The 17,457-nt window shown below is 44.3% G+C and overlaps 3 protein-coding genes across 5 annotated transcripts; 1 reads left to right on the forward strand and 2 right to left on the reverse strand.

Annotated features, from left to right (window-relative positions):
* Positions 1-366: 366 nt before the first annotated feature.
* Positions 367-6,469, reverse strand: uhmk1 (U2AF homology motif (UHM) kinase 1). 2 transcript variants are annotated; one of them, XM_068589619.1, is made up of 9 exons: positions 5,669-6,469; positions 5,047-5,176; positions 3,866-4,052; positions 3,583-3,780; positions 3,040-3,134; positions 2,830-2,906; positions 2,323-2,421; positions 2,115-2,203; positions 367-1,439 (listed from the first exon to the last, which is right to left on the reverse strand). In XM_068589619.1, exons 1-9 carry the CDS (start codon positions 5,973-5,975, stop codon positions 1,293-1,295), a joined length of 1,329 nt encoding a protein of 442 aa, XP_068445720.1. In that variant the 5' UTR covers positions 5,976-6,469; the 3' UTR covers positions 367-1,292. The 2 variants fall into 2 exon arrangements, with proteins under 2 accessions (XP_068445720.1, XP_068445719.1); XM_068589618.1 differs by having other exon boundaries at positions 3,866-4,055.
* Positions 6,470-7,444: 975 nt separating this feature from the next.
* On the forward strand, positions 7,445-11,554 carry akr1a1b (aldo-keto reductase family 1, member A1b (aldehyde reductase)). 2 transcript variants are annotated; one of them, XM_068589679.1, is made up of 9 exons: positions 7,445-7,590; positions 8,587-8,682; positions 9,029-9,148; positions 9,229-9,380; positions 9,566-9,761; positions 9,872-10,071; positions 10,798-10,870; positions 10,965-11,051; positions 11,287-11,552. In XM_068589679.1, the coding sequence occupies exons 2-9, from the start codon at positions 8,602-8,604 to the stop codon at positions 11,350-11,352; spliced, it is 975 nt and encodes a 324-aa protein (XP_068445780.1). In that variant the 5' UTR covers positions 7,445-7,590; positions 8,587-8,601; the 3' UTR covers positions 11,353-11,552. The 2 variants fall into 2 exon arrangements, with proteins under 2 accessions (XP_068445780.1, XP_068445779.1); XM_068589678.1 differs by lacking the exon at positions 7,445-7,590 and adding an exon at positions 7,605-7,731 and having other exon boundaries at positions 11,287-11,554.
* A 256-nt stretch (positions 11,555-11,810) lies between these two features.
* Positions 11,811-17,098, reverse strand: cunh19orf44 (chromosome unknown C19orf44 homolog). The gene is made up of 10 exons (XM_068589677.1): positions 16,728-17,098; positions 16,442-16,615; positions 16,149-16,276; positions 15,470-15,962; positions 14,968-15,277; positions 14,504-14,568; positions 13,525-13,975; positions 13,283-13,372; positions 12,405-12,571; positions 11,811-12,040 (listed from the first exon to the last, which is right to left on the reverse strand). Exons 1-10 carry the CDS (start codon positions 16,848-16,850, stop codon positions 11,966-11,968), a joined length of 2,076 nt encoding a protein of 691 aa, XP_068445778.1. The 5' UTR covers positions 16,851-17,098; the 3' UTR covers positions 11,811-11,965.
* Between the last annotated feature and the right edge of the window lie 359 nt (positions 17,099-17,457).

The following is a 17,457-nucleotide window of genomic DNA, read 5'->3' on the forward strand; positions in this document are numbered from 1 at the left end:
GCCTACAGAGATGACTGCCTGCTCGATGGGAATTATGCTCTCGGCCCTCTGCAGCGCGGCTACTCGAGGAGTAGACGCGTGCAAGTGGAGCACAACCTGGTGGTATAGCAGCGTTGTGGTTAGCTAGCTAGCTTGAATGTATAAAATCATCTGAGGTTTCAGTGTGACACAGTGGGCTTGATGGATACAAGATAGATAGATAGATAGATATATAGATAGATAGATATCAACTAGTATCAAAAGGTGGAACCAAGAGAACAAAACTTTCTGGTTTCTGGTTCAACTTTAAGTGCTTTCCACCGCAAAAAATACCAAGCTCGCCAACTCTCTGTCGCTGCTACACGACATAATTATGCTTCTATACAAAACTGTCCTCCTGCCCTGATATAATCATACAACCTAACATTATATAATCATACTCTGTCATGCAGCTGGCTACATTTCTCGTAAACTGACAGAAGTACAAAACGAATGCATGTCCTGCATTTCGGGGAAACGATGTATTTCCCAAGAGGGCTGGCGGTACCTCCCGTTAATCCAGTGGGTCAGGAGCAGGCTGAATGAAATATTAGAAAGTGTCAGTTGTAAGATTTCAACATTGCACTTTATCGGCCCACTCACAGTACAATAGTCACTGCATATGATCTCTTCACGTTGCATAGTGCTACACAGTCACTATGTGCAGGATTTGAAGAAAGCAATGGATAGACTGCAAAAACTTCCATCAGGATTGTACCACTCCGTCACCTCAGTTTAAATGTTCAGCGAAACAAACGATAACAAGATCATTGCAATTCAATTCACAAGATGTTTTTGTAAAGAGAAAAAACTCCCAGACATTCTAATGGGCAGTCGGTGTCGTCCTGCTACATGTCTCTCATCAAATACTACGTCTCTCTCGAACATTTTCTACAGAGACGTTTTCTACAGGCTTTATTTTATAAAGGCTTTTGCTCTATCCATCCAGATCAGATTTCACTCGTCCTTATTATTGTCAATTATTCATTATTTCAGTGTGGTCTTTTTTTTATGAATGAACGAATGAGAGGGAAATGGAAGCTAGAACAGGCGGCACTGTGCCCAGACCAGAGAGTGGAGTAAACTGGAGGAAGCAGAAATGGCGGCTGAGTTCAATTTAGACCCTGCAAGAAACACAGGTTCACGGTAGAAAAACCACATGAATGACATGCATAAGGCTTAACCCCAAAAGGAAGGAGAAGATGGACTCTGTGGTATACGGTTGTGTTCTTTCATGCAAACAAGGGCAGATGTGTAAACTGAGCTTGAGGACTTCACTGCACAGTCTGGTACAAGTACCCTCTCTTGTAGGCGCTGAGAGGGTAGAAGGTGGCCACAACAAACTTCCCGTCAAAGGTGCGGCCCGTCAGCAGCCTCTGAGCCTCTTTGGAGTCGCTGGAATTGGCGTACTCTACAAACACCTGATGGCCACACACAGGACATAGTGATGGATTAGTGCGTGAGTGACGTCATGTGTGCATAACCCTGGATGTCCACTGGATGCAGTGTCCCTCGTTACGACTTTCATTGCGGCTCAAAGTCCGCTGAAAAGGATTCGGAGGTGGCACTTTTTTCAAATAAATAAATAAGTCAACTAGAACTCGTTGGCCCATTCACACGAGACAACGGATACCTCTTACTTTTTCTTCTCACCGGCTACAAACAAGAAAAAGAGACAACATTGCTGACAAATGAAATGTGCCAATAAGATCCATTTCAAGCTAATTGTTGTTAAACATAAGCATTGACATACAATCCAACTGGATCGTCTTCAGCACCAGAAAGGAGTACGGTGCTGCTGCACCCAGTGGACAATATCGGTGAAGCAAGGGTAATTGTACAGAATAAAACTGCTAAAATCATCTGTTTCTTTATATTCTACCCGACTTTAAAACATATAATAAAGACAATATTGCCTCCTTTTGCTTTTTAGCACAATGATGAGCCTTCATAACGTTTGGTGTGCTACCACCTCATGACCTCATCTTAAACCCAGCTGAGGGTCTCTATGATTACAATAAAGTATAAATGTTGTTTCTTACTCTGAGAATGTCCTATAACTGTTCACATTTTTGTTCACTAAACAACAGTCTAACCTGTCCTTTCCCCGGGTTCTCCTTGGGGATGAGCAGAGAAACCACCGAGCCATACTTCTGGCACTCCTCTTTCATGTCCTCCAGGATGTCTGGGAGAAATAATGACAAACATTTTGACTTACTTTTACCTCCATTGCTCTGGAAAGAAACAGGAAAATACCTTAAAAATGCCCTAAGTAATGTCACATGTAAAGACAGAGTGTTGTACCATCATACTCCTCCTCGTTGTGCAGATGGCTGTCATCAATCAGGTTGAGCAGACGCAGGACAGGAGTGGGCAGCAGAACCAGGTCCTCAATGTGAGGAGCTGACACACACACACACACACACACGCACACACACGCATACACACCTTAGACTTGATATAAAGACGGATGACATCAAAGTCAAAACATCTCCATTGCTCTCTTGTGGCTTGCTGCGGTATAAGTAATAAACCCCGACAGATTGACTATTAATAAACAACTATTGTGAAGCTAACGTAGCAGCTAAGTGGCTCACACTCAGGAGCTGTGTGCGTGATTTGCTCACGATTGGCTCAGGCGGGTGTGACCTCGACAATTCATCTCCAGCACCCGCATCACTACTGCACAGACTCTATCTCTCTGTCAAAATCTCAAGATGGCAGCTCCCGTATCCGGAATGTCTTCATGGTGAATGTGGCACACTCATAGATTTGTTGATCTTGGAGGACGTCTCAAATATTGACACTTACCGAAGGGAATACTGAAGAATGGGCTCAACAGGGCGGTTTCAGCGGTGCATCTTTGCTTTGAGTCATTGAGAAGCATGCTGCACACACAAAGTACCAAAATGACTTTTGGTATACGAGACAATATTCCTCAACACAACACATGATACAGTAAGTAGCATCGCAGTCGTATCCAAGCAGTCTCAATTAAAAGCTTTATGTGTAAGAACTTACCTTTTGATAAGGTCTCTAAGGTGATAGACAGGGATGGGAGGGCACGCCACACTGTTGCTGGAAAAAAGATGGTCAATAATGGCGGCACTGCTATCCTAAAATGAGAGGAAAACATTTGTTTTTCTTTTGCAACCAAGGTTCTGCTTCAGACTTTTCCTGACTGAACAGTTGATTCTACAAATGTCATTTATTTGTTTGATTAAGTCCAATAGTGTCAACGTTTTCTGGTTTCATTTTTCCCTGTTACTTTATGTTCAAATATGCGACAAGTTAGTTTAATATTCTAAATATACTCAAAAACAGCATCAACATTTATTTTTATGACATCACAAGTTTGCCAATTTTTTCAAATTGATTATTCTTTATCAAATCTACACGACAATTAAATGTTTCTAAAGACAATTGGATCTTGTTCAGTCAACTTTTAATGCTGCAACGCAACATTTTTAAGTACATTTTTAACATTTTGAGAGCGTCTGTCTGATTTCAGTAAAAACGAAGAAAAAGAATTGTCAATCCATCATGAGCAGAGCTTTGTCTTACCTTCCACTTCTGCGAGCGGACGGTGTCTTTGAGTTTGATTCCTGAGAACATCTCCAGCAGGATGATGCCCAGGCTCCACATGTCCACACCGGCCGTGCAGCCCGAGTTCCCGTCCATCTCCACGCCGGCCTGAGCGAGGCGGTTCTGCAGCTCGGCCTCTGGAGCGCGATACCCGTCTGTCTGGATGTACTTGACATCCTGGGGGAGGGGAGGCAGCGAGCGAGTTAGAACTGCAACACTCGACTACACTTTTACTGAACTTCAAATCCCTCGTCACGCCCACCTGGTTCCCCTCTTTGAAACTGAGGCCGAAGTCGATGAGCTTGAAGCACTCGTCGTCGGCACTCCAGAGGATGTTGCGTGGCTTGAGGTCGGCGTGGACGTACCCTTCCCTGTGGAGGAAGGAGAGAGCCTCCAGGAGGTCTCTGGCACAGTGCTGGATAAGCCACATGGAGTGGCCCTGCTGGGGTCTGCTAACAAATATCATAGCGTGACGTTAAACAAAGCTCAAAACCTCCTAAATATATGAAGTCTTAACAGTGACTGCACTCACCATCATTCATTATTATTATTGCATTTTCAATAATCTTTCATTTGTGAAGGCAACAAGCAGCATGTATCATACCCAGAGTTAGAGGTAACGCGGTAGCTTGTAATTGTGTTTTTAATGTAAGAATCATATATACACATATACACAATGTATCATAACACATTCCTTTCAAATTGAAGTAATCGGATATTTAGTTTGGTTTTCAAACGAGCAATCCGTTTCGAGAACATCACAGTGAAATATAAATTGTGTCCAGGGAATTGGCGTCTGACAGCTGCAGAGAACTCCACTTAAAATTTGAAGGAACACCCGCACATGGACAGCTTTACAACACTGGTGGGAGGCAAAGCTAATCAAGGAGGAGAACAGGAGCGGTCTGGAACAGGAGCGGTCTGGAACAGGAGCGGCTTTTGGCTGTCACTGCGAGGGAAGTGATCGAGGTTATAGCTGGTTATGTGATGGATAAGATGGACAAGAACCACAAAAGCGTTTTTTATGTTTGGTAATACTACAACGTAAAAAGGTATTTTTTGATGGCAGTAATTGTTAAAATTGTGAAGTTATGTATCCGTCTGTCTAATGCAATACAAACGGCACTTTTTAACAAAACACTGGACATTATAACCTTCATGAAGGGAGAACCTATTGCATGAATTTGGAATACATTTTACCTAGTTGTAAATGTAATTAAAAATATTGCGGTGCAGGTTATTACACAGTGTGTCATTACTTCATTTCACCATCACCATTGAGTACATTGTATGCTTTGAGAAGCACAGAGCATTCCATGAACTTTATTGTCCTGGGGCGGCACTAGAGAATGAAACCCGAGCAAATAAAACAGAAACAACCTGCAGACCAAGACACCTCTCATGTATTTTCTTTTCTTATTTGGAAGCGGGAACATGAATTACCTCGCACTCTGAGTATCAATGCTGCTTCTCACCAACAGATCGGACACGCTGACATCCAAGAGCTCCAACAGAAGACAGCGAGTGGCAACACCCATGCAGCTGTGGTTGGTGAACACCCCGTACAGCGTCACTGGCAGAAAAAAGACTCATTACAAACAGCAAGGCCTGTACTAGAGAAATGATATCACGTCTAAGAAAATACAATCCTCCTACAAGGCAATACCATTAACTACAGGATATTGCAAGTTTACAGAGCGGTTAGCCATAATTATTTTTGCAGAACACTAACAAATGTAAAAGCCTGATGTTTTACTGGAACCAGATCATGTTTCGTGGGTTATCATATGCAAAATTAAAAAACAGACTACAACTATTTGTAAATGGTCTGACAGAATATTCTCCCACGTGCATACCACAGATGACAAGTGAGTTCTTATTAAATTGAGAGATTTTTAAATCAAATTTGGCACTAGCTCTTTGTAAAAGACACCAACGACAAATAAGGGTTTGAAAGACTCTGCCATCAAAACTGTTTATATGTAAGCTAAAAATAAGAAATTACATTTATTTTCCATGTCAGCGTTTTGGTTTTTATAATAACATAGTAAACCCATATTGTTACCTATGTTTTTATGTCCCTGGATGTCCTCCAGCACGGACCTCTCCTTGTGGTACCCGTAATCTCCTCCCTGCGTGTCGGCCTGAAACTCCTTGACGGCGGCTGTGGCGGTGGCCCTGCCCGAGCTGACCCGGTACACCGAGGCTGACACTCCCTGGCCGAGGCGGGACTGGACGGTCCAGATCTCACCGAAGATCTCGAACAGCACCGGCTTCATGCTCTGGTCCACGCTGCCCGGTGACGGCTTGTTGCCGTCGGGACGCGGCGCCTGGGCCTCCGCACTCGCCTCGGAGGAGCCGCAGTGAGCCATCAGGCAACGGGAGACGACGGAGAGGAGAGATGAAGGAGGAGAGGAGCCAGCTAGTTGAAAGGTGGGAGCGGCTGCAGAAGCATTGCGAGCTAACCGGGGCTTCTTCAGCGCCACATACAAACTACCAGGACGTGTCAGCGACAGCTTACAGACAGTCCTGCTACACCCGGAGCCCTGTGCCACCAGTAACCGGGCATAGTATGACACCCGTATGGTACTGAGCGCGTCAAAAGGAAGTCACGCTCGTCTGATAAAAAGTTAGCTCACGTAGCTGCCACGACTGGAGAGACTAAACTAGCCGTTAAGTTTCAGCACAAACCACGTCCACGACACGCAGGAACACGTCCCCCTCATAATACGGAATTTGTAGCTAATAACATACAAATAAAATTGAAAAAACAAAACAAAAATGTTTTGACTGCAGTCAAGTTTTGCCCAAGTTGGAACTCAGGTTGTTGTTATTAATCTTACATCCGTCCGTGTTCCTCCCTGTAGGTTTGCGTCTGCCCCCTGGCGGCGAGGATGCTCAGAAAATATGTTGTTTCCATCAAACTGTTTTGTTTTATATATATATATATATATATATATATATATATATATATATATATATATATATATATATATATATATATATATATATATATATATATATATATATATGCACATTGTGCATATATTGTGCATATATACATTGTGCATATATACAATACCTTAGCTATGTAGCATATTATGCCACAACACCAAAACCATCAAGATGTTTTTCTTTCAACTTTGGTTGCTCGCATTGATCGGTATGATATCAAGCATTCTCTAATGCAATGTGCATACTTAAAAACTTGTGCTATAACAGATCAAACAAATATCCATAACACAGTGGTTATTACACCTGACCATCTCCTTAACCTTACACCTAAACAAACCCTCTCCATCATAAATAAATCCACCCGTCCAATGTCAACGCATAAAAAATTAAAACCTTGTGAGACACAATAACAGTATTATACAACAAAACACTTACAAGTTCTTCAGCACATATATAATATCTAATTACTGATAACTCTGCTAGAATGTCCTTTCAAGATTTCAAGTTTTGTATTGACATATATTCTACATATATATTCTATGTTTTGCTTCTTGACTGTTTTTAATGTTATATTGAATGTTCTTACTTGTTTTTAAATATTGTTTTCTTTTTTATTGTGTTTTTGATGCTTTTATTGGTGTTATGTAAAGCACTTTGAATGCTGTTGTTGTAAAAGTGCTTTACAAATAAACTTGCTCTGCCTCGACATGCGACTGTTTCATCTCTAGTAGTCGATGAACTAACAACCATGTGGTTTTATTTTATTATCATAGAGCAGCTCCACCAACACAAGCATCTCCAGATTCAGTTAAAACCCTTTCTCTGCTATCTGCCATCTCCTCATACGGTCTGGAAAGTGCTTTTCACCGGAAACGGGAGACTCGGCATCCCGGAAAGGGAAACGTCAACAAAAATGAGGTGGTGTTTTTGAACGTCTGGCAGCAAAACAATCCTCCTGCGTACCTGTCCTGCTTCGGGGGACCACGAGAAGCGGTCCTTGTTCGAAGCCGCGCGTTTAGACGTCTTGAAACGGTGAGTGCCACGTGAGGGTGGAGAGCTCGTGTCACGTCACGCGCGCCACCGAGCTGAAACCCCTTCATGCGGTCCTTCACATGTCGGGTCCTCCAGCTGCTGACGCTCCGCCGCTTGTGTTCAGACTTGGGCAGCCAGCGGGTAAGTGGGTCGGCGGGTGAGCGGGAGGCTGAGCTGAGGGAGCCAAACACGAGAGCGGCTCGTAACGGATGACGCGTCTCGTGCGGGTAGTAACGACACGTCTCGTGCGGGTGTCTGTTTCAGGAGAAAGCTAAAACTAGCTAGCTGTCATTTTTATTATCACGGGCTGAAGCGCTGTCTTGGTTTGTACGGGCAGTTTGGTTCGTTTTCTTGCTCAATAATATGGCATAGTCCCTAAGACAGCCCAGTTATTAATATATAAACAGACGTCAGTTGTGTCATTTCTACATGTCGCAACAACCCGAACGCATTTTAATGCGCGAGCGTTGAAGTTCTGAAGGTGTCACAAATGCTGAGCTCGCGCGGTCAGTCGCTGAGGTGTGGCGCGTGACTTTCCAGGAAATCAGCTGACGAGACTTCTGGATTTTAGAAAAGATCTGGAAGATGTCTGTCTGTCTGTCATTCCAGTGGAGCCACACATCACTGCAGTTGTGATTCACATCAAAGGAAACATATTGTCTTCGTTTCAGTTTGGAGATACGGATGTTCCACATTAGTCAAAGTACGGGGAGTGCAAATCAATTGACATGCAATCCAAAATGTGGGGATCTCTGTTCAAAGAAATGCAGCAAAGAAAAGCATTAGAACATAACACATTGGAGATGGAAATATAATCAGTTGATGCTGACTAAAATAAAAGAGCCAAAAAACAACAGATTTCAATGTTTCAATGCAGTCTTAATAGCTTTATGAGGCAAATGAGATATTTACAACTCTTGTACCTGAAGCTTTGAACATCTGTAAGCCAAGCATTTCTCTCACTAACTGAATCACGCTCTTTCTCGTCCTTTCAAGGTGCTTGTGAGAGGCATGAATGACTTTGCAGTTCTCAACACGGGGCGGAAGATGCCCCTAATCGGACTGGGGACGTGGAAGAGTGAGCCAGGAAAGGTAGAGGCTGCACTTCTATCCTCTTACCCAAAAAAACATTTGATAAATACTTCTTAATATTATTTATTCTTGCAGATGAACGTCATCGCATAGATTCCCCTCATTTTCTATGCAACTGCAGAAGTAGATCTGCACTACATGAAAGCTGCAATTATGTGTTTTCATTCGGGAAGACACATTACTCTAAATTAATGCTAATTAAAAATAGGCAATGTTTGCGACATAAACTTTATAATATGGTAATAAAAAGTAAATGTTGTACATTCTGTTGCCCTCAGTTGGCCACAACCTGATTTAATGCTACTGTAAATACATAACAGTTGTCCTGTTTCGCCACTCGTCGCAGGTGAAACAAGCAGTTATCTGGGCATTGGAGGCTGGATATCGCCACATCGACTGTGCCGCCATTTATGGCAACGAGGTGGAGATTGGCGAAGGCCTACAGGAGAGCTTCGGCCCTGGCAAGGTAAAACAGCTTCACCGATTTACATGATAAGCTCAATGTGTGTGTCGCACCTGACCTCACGTGAGTCGTCTGTGAACCAGGCCCTGAGAAGAGAGGATGTGTTCATCACATCCAAGCTGTGGAACAACCGGCATCACCCAGAGGACGTGGAGCCGGCCCTCCTGAAGACTCTGAAGGACCTCAAGCTGGAGTACCTGGACCTCTACCTCATCCACTGGCCATATGCCTTTCAGTGAGCTCCACCTTTCCTGAGATCTAATAATGCCCTTTTGTTTTATCTGCATAACGAGCTAATTAACTTGCTGCATCTTTATTTCAAGCTGGCAGATTTTTGTGGGGTTTTTTTTCAGGAAATTAATGGGAAGCCAAACTTTTTTTCAGTAGTTTGGAATGTGGCTCTCACTTTGTATCTCCCAGACAAGGAGATGCTCCCTTCCCCAAAAAGGAGGACGGCACCTTGCTGTATGACGACATAGACTACAAGCTGACCTGGGCTTCCATGGAGAAGCTGGTGGAGAAGGGCCTCGTCAGATCTATCGGCCTGTCCAACTTTAACAGCCGGCAGATTGACGATGTCCTGGCCGTCGCCAGCATCAAACCCACGGTCCTGCAGGTACAGGGCGTTTGTGGCGATGACAAAGTTCATTTTTAAGTGTGAGCGCCTGCTGTTGGAGTTCCGAGAGCCGCAGATGACACTGGTTTCTCTGTGTTTTGGTTGGGCAGGTAGAGAGCCACCCGTACCTGGCCCAGGTAGAGCTGCTGGCCCACTGTCGGGACCGGGGCCTGGTGCTGACGGGCTACAGCCCACTGGGCTCTCCTGACCGGGCATGGAAACATCCAGATGAACCCGTCCTGCTTCAGGAGCCGGTGATAGCCACCCTCTCAGAGAAATATAAAAAGTCTCCAGCTCAGATTATCCTGAGGTGATTCTACTCCTCACTTAATGGATCAGATTTTGCCTCAGTATGTAACGATCTACTGACACACAGGCTTATCTTAGAGATGTGATGTCTTTGAAAACCACCTTAAATGCTGCTGTTAAAGGTTGTCACATGTTGGGGATCACCTACGCATCTATCTGCTTTACTAAACAGCTCTTTGGTGTCCACATTTTCAGTTTCACATCAACATCAGCCAAATATTTATGTTTTTAAAAGGTGTCTTTTTGTATCAATTCCATATCGCAGTCAACATTTCTTTGTTAAATGTTTTGCACCTCCCGTCACAACAAATTTGTTGTAAGTGTAAACTTACTTGGCAATAAATGATTCTGATTTGATCTGATTGATAATTGTTAGTGTAGGCAACCAACGCAGAAAAATAGCTGTGCCATCAAGGTTTAATATGTAAAAGTATTTATTGTATTCAAGGCAGGGAGCAGTTTAAATACACAGATTACATTGGTGCTTTGGTTCAGAAATACACAGGTAAACATGCTGTAATACACCCTTTGGCCACTTGGGGCTCATGCAACGAGCCGTAAACCCAACAGGGACGCACAGTATAATCAGCATGGAGAAAGCTGACATGGCGAACATGGCGGATTTCTTTCCATGTTGTAGCCTAACTACCAGAAAGCCTGTGCGCCTTTCCAAATAATGCTGTGGCGTTGGAAGTGCATTTCAACACAAGTGCTCTGTGTTTGGCAGGTGGCAGGCACAGCGAGGAGTGGTGACGATCCCCAAGAGTGTGACGGAGTCGCGTATTAAAGAGAACATTCAGGTGAAGTCAAACATCAGTCGGGACATTAATTTCCAAACAAGTGTATTTTATTTTTTTAAAGACGGAGGTGTGTTTATCTTGCTGTGTTGTCTAGGTGTTTGAATTCACCCTTGAAGCGGAGGAAATGAAGAGTATTACGACTCTGAACAAAGGCTGGCGCTACATCGTACCAATGATCCAAGTGAGTGGGCTTTATGCTTTACAGTCCTCTTGTAACTTGAATTACAAAATGTCAGTATCGGCCCAGAAAGCCTCGCAGTGGACGAGCCCTTCTCAAGCAGTTTGGTGTTAAGCGAAAGCAGCGATTGTGTAGGAGGGAAAGCACCAGACTTGATTTAAAGAAGGCCCGGTTTAACGGATGAACATGAACACATCACGAGAGAGTGACTCATTCACTTTCGGTTTGGATGTTGCAGGTGGAAGGAGAACGAGTTCCCAGGGATGCAGGACATCCTCACTACCCTTTCAACGACCCCTACTGAGGACTCACGCTGCAACCTGAATTTGTGCCTTCAAAACCCCCCCACTCCTCATCAGTAATACATGTTCCTGGAGTTTGTCTTTAGATCATGTCCAAACCTGCTCTTTTCATTAGAATTTCAAGTTTTCGTTAGTGATGAAGACTGAAAAATCTGGTATGACTGTCTGCATACTACGTACATGTTATTTTTAAAATAAACATTTTGTTACTTCACTTGCAGGCGTCTTTATTTCAAGTTGCTTATTTATGAAGGAGCTCATGTAGTGTCCTAAACTATAAATAGTGTGTTGCAATGCAGGTTGGACTTTTGTTTTTCAATATTTTGACTGTTTGTATTGTGTCTAAAACTGCATTTAGTAACGGTAGACCAGAAAAATATAATCTGACTCACTCAAGTAAAATACCAAAGATAATGGCTTACCCGTCTGATTGCAAGGTAAACCAGGTGAAATTGTCAAAATCATTCAAATCTGGTTCATTTTATTTCATTTGATTTAAATTCTTCCACATTAGAAAAAATATGATTTTGTTATTTATAAAACATTTGAATAAAAAAATGGCATGTCTGCTGTTCAGTTATTGGGGACATTCAGCATCAAAGGTCAGATAGGATGCTAGTCTCTCATCTCCTGCAGAACCTCTTCTAGGGCCTCCATTTTCAGTTTGGGAGATCTGTGCTTGCGGATGTACTGCGGAAAGATGAAACACTGTATTATTATATTGTCAACAGGGTTCTCCAAGCCACATTTAGATCATTTTTTTCTCTACATTACCATTTAATGTAATGATGTGAATTAATCTAAAGAATGACTTCTGTCTCATGATACTGACTGACCACATCACCGTCAGGAAAAGCTGTGCGCATTAAATGTCTCATCCCTCAGAGTGATGAATATGATGACGTCACAAATTGGACATTCAACCAACGAGGATGCGAAAACAAAGACGCAACAGGCAGTTCTTTCAATGAGACAAACTTTGCGGGAAAACCGCTCAGGATTATTCCCGGCTGACTATCCCCCAGCGTGTAGCGTTTGTGTTGTCGTGCTTCACCTCCTTGGTGTCCTCCAGCGTGGTGTATCTGTAGTTTGGCGGTCCGAGGCTCTGCAGCAGGCTGGAGTGAAGGTGTCGCCTGCTTTCGATGAACCACTTCATCATGGCGAGTTGCTGCTTCAGCATTTCATTGAGTGCAAATACAGCCGGGTTGGAGGTGCTGAGAGCTGAGAGATGGACGCACACATATACACATACTTTTAACATTATTTGTATACATTTGAGTTCTCGCTCCTCACTTGGAGTATCGTTGATGTTTTAAATATGTTGACCGGAAATTATCACAGGGTCTGGAAAATCAATATGGTTGGCGAGCGCAGGATACACATTCTATTATTCATCAGGTTTTAATTTCTCATTTTCCCTTTAGAAATATATCAGTTTAAATAAATTATTAGTGGGTTTTCTTGTCAGACATGCTTGCAGTAAAAATAGATCCGACCGGCAGCCAAACTACTGCTGCTGATAGGAAGCTGGTCCCGGCGCTCCAGCTGTGTCGCTCTCGGGGCAATTTAAAGAGCAGGCGGAAAAAAAAGCAAAGAAATGGATATTGAAAAATTTCCATTTAGAACCAATGCGTCATCCGACCGGCTTTTCTGCCTTCGTGGAGACCACCGATCAAAATATTTTTGAACAAATATCAGCGGAAAAAGGCCCCACCACAGTGGTCAGGTACAAGTCACTTGAAATGTAACACCCTCCCCGCACAAACCTTAATGCTCTCCATTATAGTCAGCACCTAGGTCCAGGTGCAGGTTTATAACTTATTTCTGCATTTCTACCAACATAATACACTTGAAAGAGGCTCCCTCAGAAAGCCCTCCAGCGTTCTCTGTGTATTTATGATGCATTTCCGTCGGCCTTTTTGTGTCCCTTACCTTCCACCATTTCTGCACTGAGAGTATGAGCAACCACCGGGGTGGGATCCAGGTAAGTCAAGTCCACCCCAGGACCCAAAGCCGCCACACCTGCAGATGGAGGAGAGCCAGAGATAACATTTCCATATGCGTGTGTTGTCAAATTAATCCCGATGACTTGCGCTACTGTGAAGAAAATGCTGCAGTGGTCGTGCTGATTACAAGTGTCTAAAATGTGCAAATGCCACGTATGGCAGACTGACCGGCGGGCCATGTGTAAGCCAGAGGATCAGGCTGAGTCTGTACTGCCGCTTCTTTTAAAACCTTTCTCGTTGAAGCATGCCTCCTTGACTGGCGAGATGTCCGGCTGCCAGGTGATACGGAGGATCTGGACGATCTGGGTTTTGAGGTCCAGGAGCGACTTGTGTCTGAGAGAGCGCTCGAGTAATCGTCTTCTGTCCTCAGACGGCACACGTTTGATTGTGAAGCCTCCTCTCTGACCTCCGATACCGCCTCCTCTTCATCTCCATCTCCTTGGAGGTGCTCTGAAACCTGGCTGACGCTGTGATCAGGCTCAGTCACGCTCTCAAAGTCACTTTGGTAGTCCAACGCGTCCTCCTCCTGCTGCCGCTCCTCTTTCTTCTCTTTCAACTGCGGCCGCTCTGGATGTCTGTTGGGGGATCCAGGAGGAGGGACGCTGTGTTTGACTTCTTTCTGTTCAGGCAACAGGAAGAAAGCAAACATATCAGTCTATGGAGTCGCTCCCGGGATTCAACCATTTCCCCAATAAAGAAAGAAAAACTTACTCAGCACGAAAGAAATTAAATAAAATGTCAGGAGTTGGTGGAGACCAAGCTGAAGCTCTGCTGAGAGAGACTGCTGGACTTGGGTTTGTCAAACTGAGACAAATGTGGGTGTGTAAATAAGCGACAGTTTGTCATCAGATATACTGCATCAACTTAACATTTAATAATATTTCAACATTGCGTTTGCGGCTCGTTTATACTGCCATTAACAAGGCAACACACATTTACAGTGAATGAATCTGGCTCTGACAGCTTGTGTTGCTTGTCCTCTTGTTTAAATTGAGTTCATTCTGGATATAAATGATGGCCAATATTACCACAAAGCTCTTTTAGTTTTAATATAATTCATGAATACAATAAAGTTCACATTTAGAAAGCACAATGAAATACACACACTTTATTTGACCGTACTTAATTAACTTCTGACGCTACTCACCTCCTGTTCTGGCGTTCTCTCAGTAAATCCAAGGTCGTCTAGTGTCATTACATTTATCTTGAAATCTGCAATAACACAAGAGCATAACAGAATTAAATAAACAATGGCGTATACCCACAGAATTCTCATTGACACATTATTCAGTGTGCTACTATTCATCCACATCATACATTAGAAGCACCCGATGAGTAAACACTTGAAAATGAACTATGAGAACTATGAACACTCAACACATTTATGTACCTTGTTGTCCATCTAGGATGCATGAGATAAAGAGTGAGGAATTAAAACATGATTAATGAACAAAAACACCACATATCCTCTATTGGAAAACACATTTTAAAATCAATAAATAATACAGGTACAGTATACATGGTATTTACTGAGGAAAACACTGTTGTCCTATTGACACTTCATTTTCGTCTTTTCCAGATGTGTGTGTTGCCCCGATGAACTTCTCTCACCGTCAGAGGTAACTGCACTCATCTCACTGTGGGGGTCTTCGGAGCCGGGCCCGACAGAGAAGAGCTCCTCCAGAGACAGCACCTCCCCACGGCCTGACGCGGAGGAGAGGGAACGCTGTGGACTGCCCACCCTGGGCGATGGGGAGACACGGGGAGGAGAAGGGGTTGGGGAGAGCACGGAGGGGCTGAAGTGGGACTGAGCCTGACCGGCGAATCGGAAAGGAGAAGGAGAGGCAGGGTGGCGCGGGGGTGCTGTGTTTGAGGACGATGAGGGACGGGCAGCAGCTGGAGGAGGTGAGGAGTGGACCATCTGGAAGGGAGAAGAGCACAGTATCGTTTTGAACTGTCAACCACAGTGCTTCTGTTATCTGTACATTTGTGTGTACTTCCATTTGTGAGCAATTACAAGGCAATGTGTGTTTCTTTGTGATAAACGGGGACATTTTTTTTTCCAGAACTTCTTCCATGTGCAATGGTATTAGCATAACACATTAAAAGGTACCTCATCTGCTGTTCTCATGGAATAGGGTCTCCCATGTACCGAGAAGATGTTGCCCACTGAATCCAATGAGTCTCCCAGAAGTTTCCTCATGTCTTCTTCATCACTTTCCAGACTGACACCACTCACTACTCTCACTGACTTTGCCGCCAAAGCAGTTCTGGATCTGGACCTGACACCAACTTCGGCGCTTTTTGGCAACCCAGGAGCAGGGATAGTGATGTCTTTAACAGTCCCAGCTGTCTTGTTCTTAAGGAAACAAATCCCCTTCAGGCTCTGGTCACTGCTGGACTGTGCCAAGTATGGCACAGGGGACTCCAGGGCCTGGGTGGCTGGTAGTGGGGAGATTTCCACGTCCGAGGTTCGGATCTCCGTGGGTTTTGGCCCCCGCCTGGCCTCTTCCTGAACCTGTTTGCGGCTGCGGATGCGGCTCTCAATCTGAGCCATCTTAATCAGAGCAGCCGTCTGGGAGCCCTGCTGGGAAGATGACACGTTTCTGACAGGAGAGGGCGAGAAAGATAAAGATTAACATAAGAATTGAGTTTCAGCAGCAGGAGGTGAATATTTAGAACTGGAAATGTTTTGAGTAGAATCAGTTGATAGAAAACGATTCACTTTTCGGAATCCATTGATCGATGCATTTTAAAATGTATTTTTCCTACGCACACCGAACCAACCGTACCTGTGTTCTGGCACCTGGTGCACTTGGCTCTTGCGGACTGGTGACTGACTGCTGTTGATTGCAGGTGGTGGAGCCTTCTTCAAGAACCTGCTTCCCCCTCCACCCAGAGAGCTCTGAGGTCTGACATCCTGGCGGAAGAAATACAAAAAATGGAGGCTTGTTGTCAAATTGGATTTTAAAAAACGTCCCACTGTCGAAGTTTCTAAAGTCCCATTGCATCAAAATGTCCTGAACAAAATACTGCATCACATCTTGTTAAAGTTTTAACAGTCGTTTAACTTGGTCTTAAGCACCTTTCTTGCCTGGGTCTTCCCACCATCACCATCAGCAGCAGCAGCAGAGCCCAGCATGGTGTCACCTGCGCGCTCAGGGGCGGAGCTGACCGAGGACACGTCACTCAGGTCTGAGAATACAGGGCGCGTATTGGAGGAAGTAGATTTGGTTTTCAATGATCCACTCACAGCACCCTGGAGAGAAAAGTGGAGGCACGACACATCACGTGTTAAAAACATCACCCAAAGTTAGAGACGGCGAGGGATCCCGCCGGGGGCACAGACCACGGAGGCGCGTCCGACTCACTGTACTTCCCGTCGGCCCCTGAACGGACTCGGCGTCCCCCCGGGTGCTCCTCGGACTCTTCTTAGTGGACAGCAGCGCCTGAGCTCGGTCCAGAGCGGAGCTACGACCGCCCTGTTTCCACATCGTTGATTCGACGCTCTTGTGAGCCCTGCCTGGCTCACTATAACGTCACGCACATCGACCTGTAACGCTAATGTTAGCTACACGCTACACGGTAGCTCACCCAGTTTGGGAAAGTTTCATGCTGCATATCGGGGGCAGGAGAGTCAACGTTAGCTAGCAGTTAGTTAGCTCACCTAGCGTCAGCTAAGTTACCCCCTTTCGATGCACCTCAAGGCCATTCCTAGCTTATTACAAGTCAATATAAATATGGTTAAGCACGAAACGCCTCATAATGATGGTAACTTCTAGCCGTTACATTCAAGCCTAGGCATCCCTTGTATCCATGGAGCGGTGGCTATTTTCTTCTTCTTCAGCATCATAAACGGCAGTGAAATTCCTCATCCGGGTATCAGCGCTGCCAATTGTTCATTACGTGACAACGTCTGTTCAATGTAGTGTAAAAAAATAATCAGTAAAATAGACAAGATAGGGGAGACATTTTCAGAGGTGTAAGAAACACGCGTTTGTAGTTTAAGTCCCTGGTTATGTTTTTTTAGAGAGAGAGAGAGAGAGAGAGAAGTTCTGGCATTTTAATAAGACATCTATGTTTTCCCACTCCCCTTATTGG

The sequence above is a fragment of the Clinocottus analis genome, unplaced genomic scaffold (assembly GCF_023055335.1).
Source record: "Clinocottus analis isolate CAN_PGR_092001 unplaced genomic scaffold, fCliAna1.0.p SCAF_23, whole genome shotgun sequence".
Taxonomy (NCBI): Eukaryota; Metazoa; Chordata; class Actinopteri; order Perciformes; family Cottidae; genus Clinocottus; species Clinocottus analis.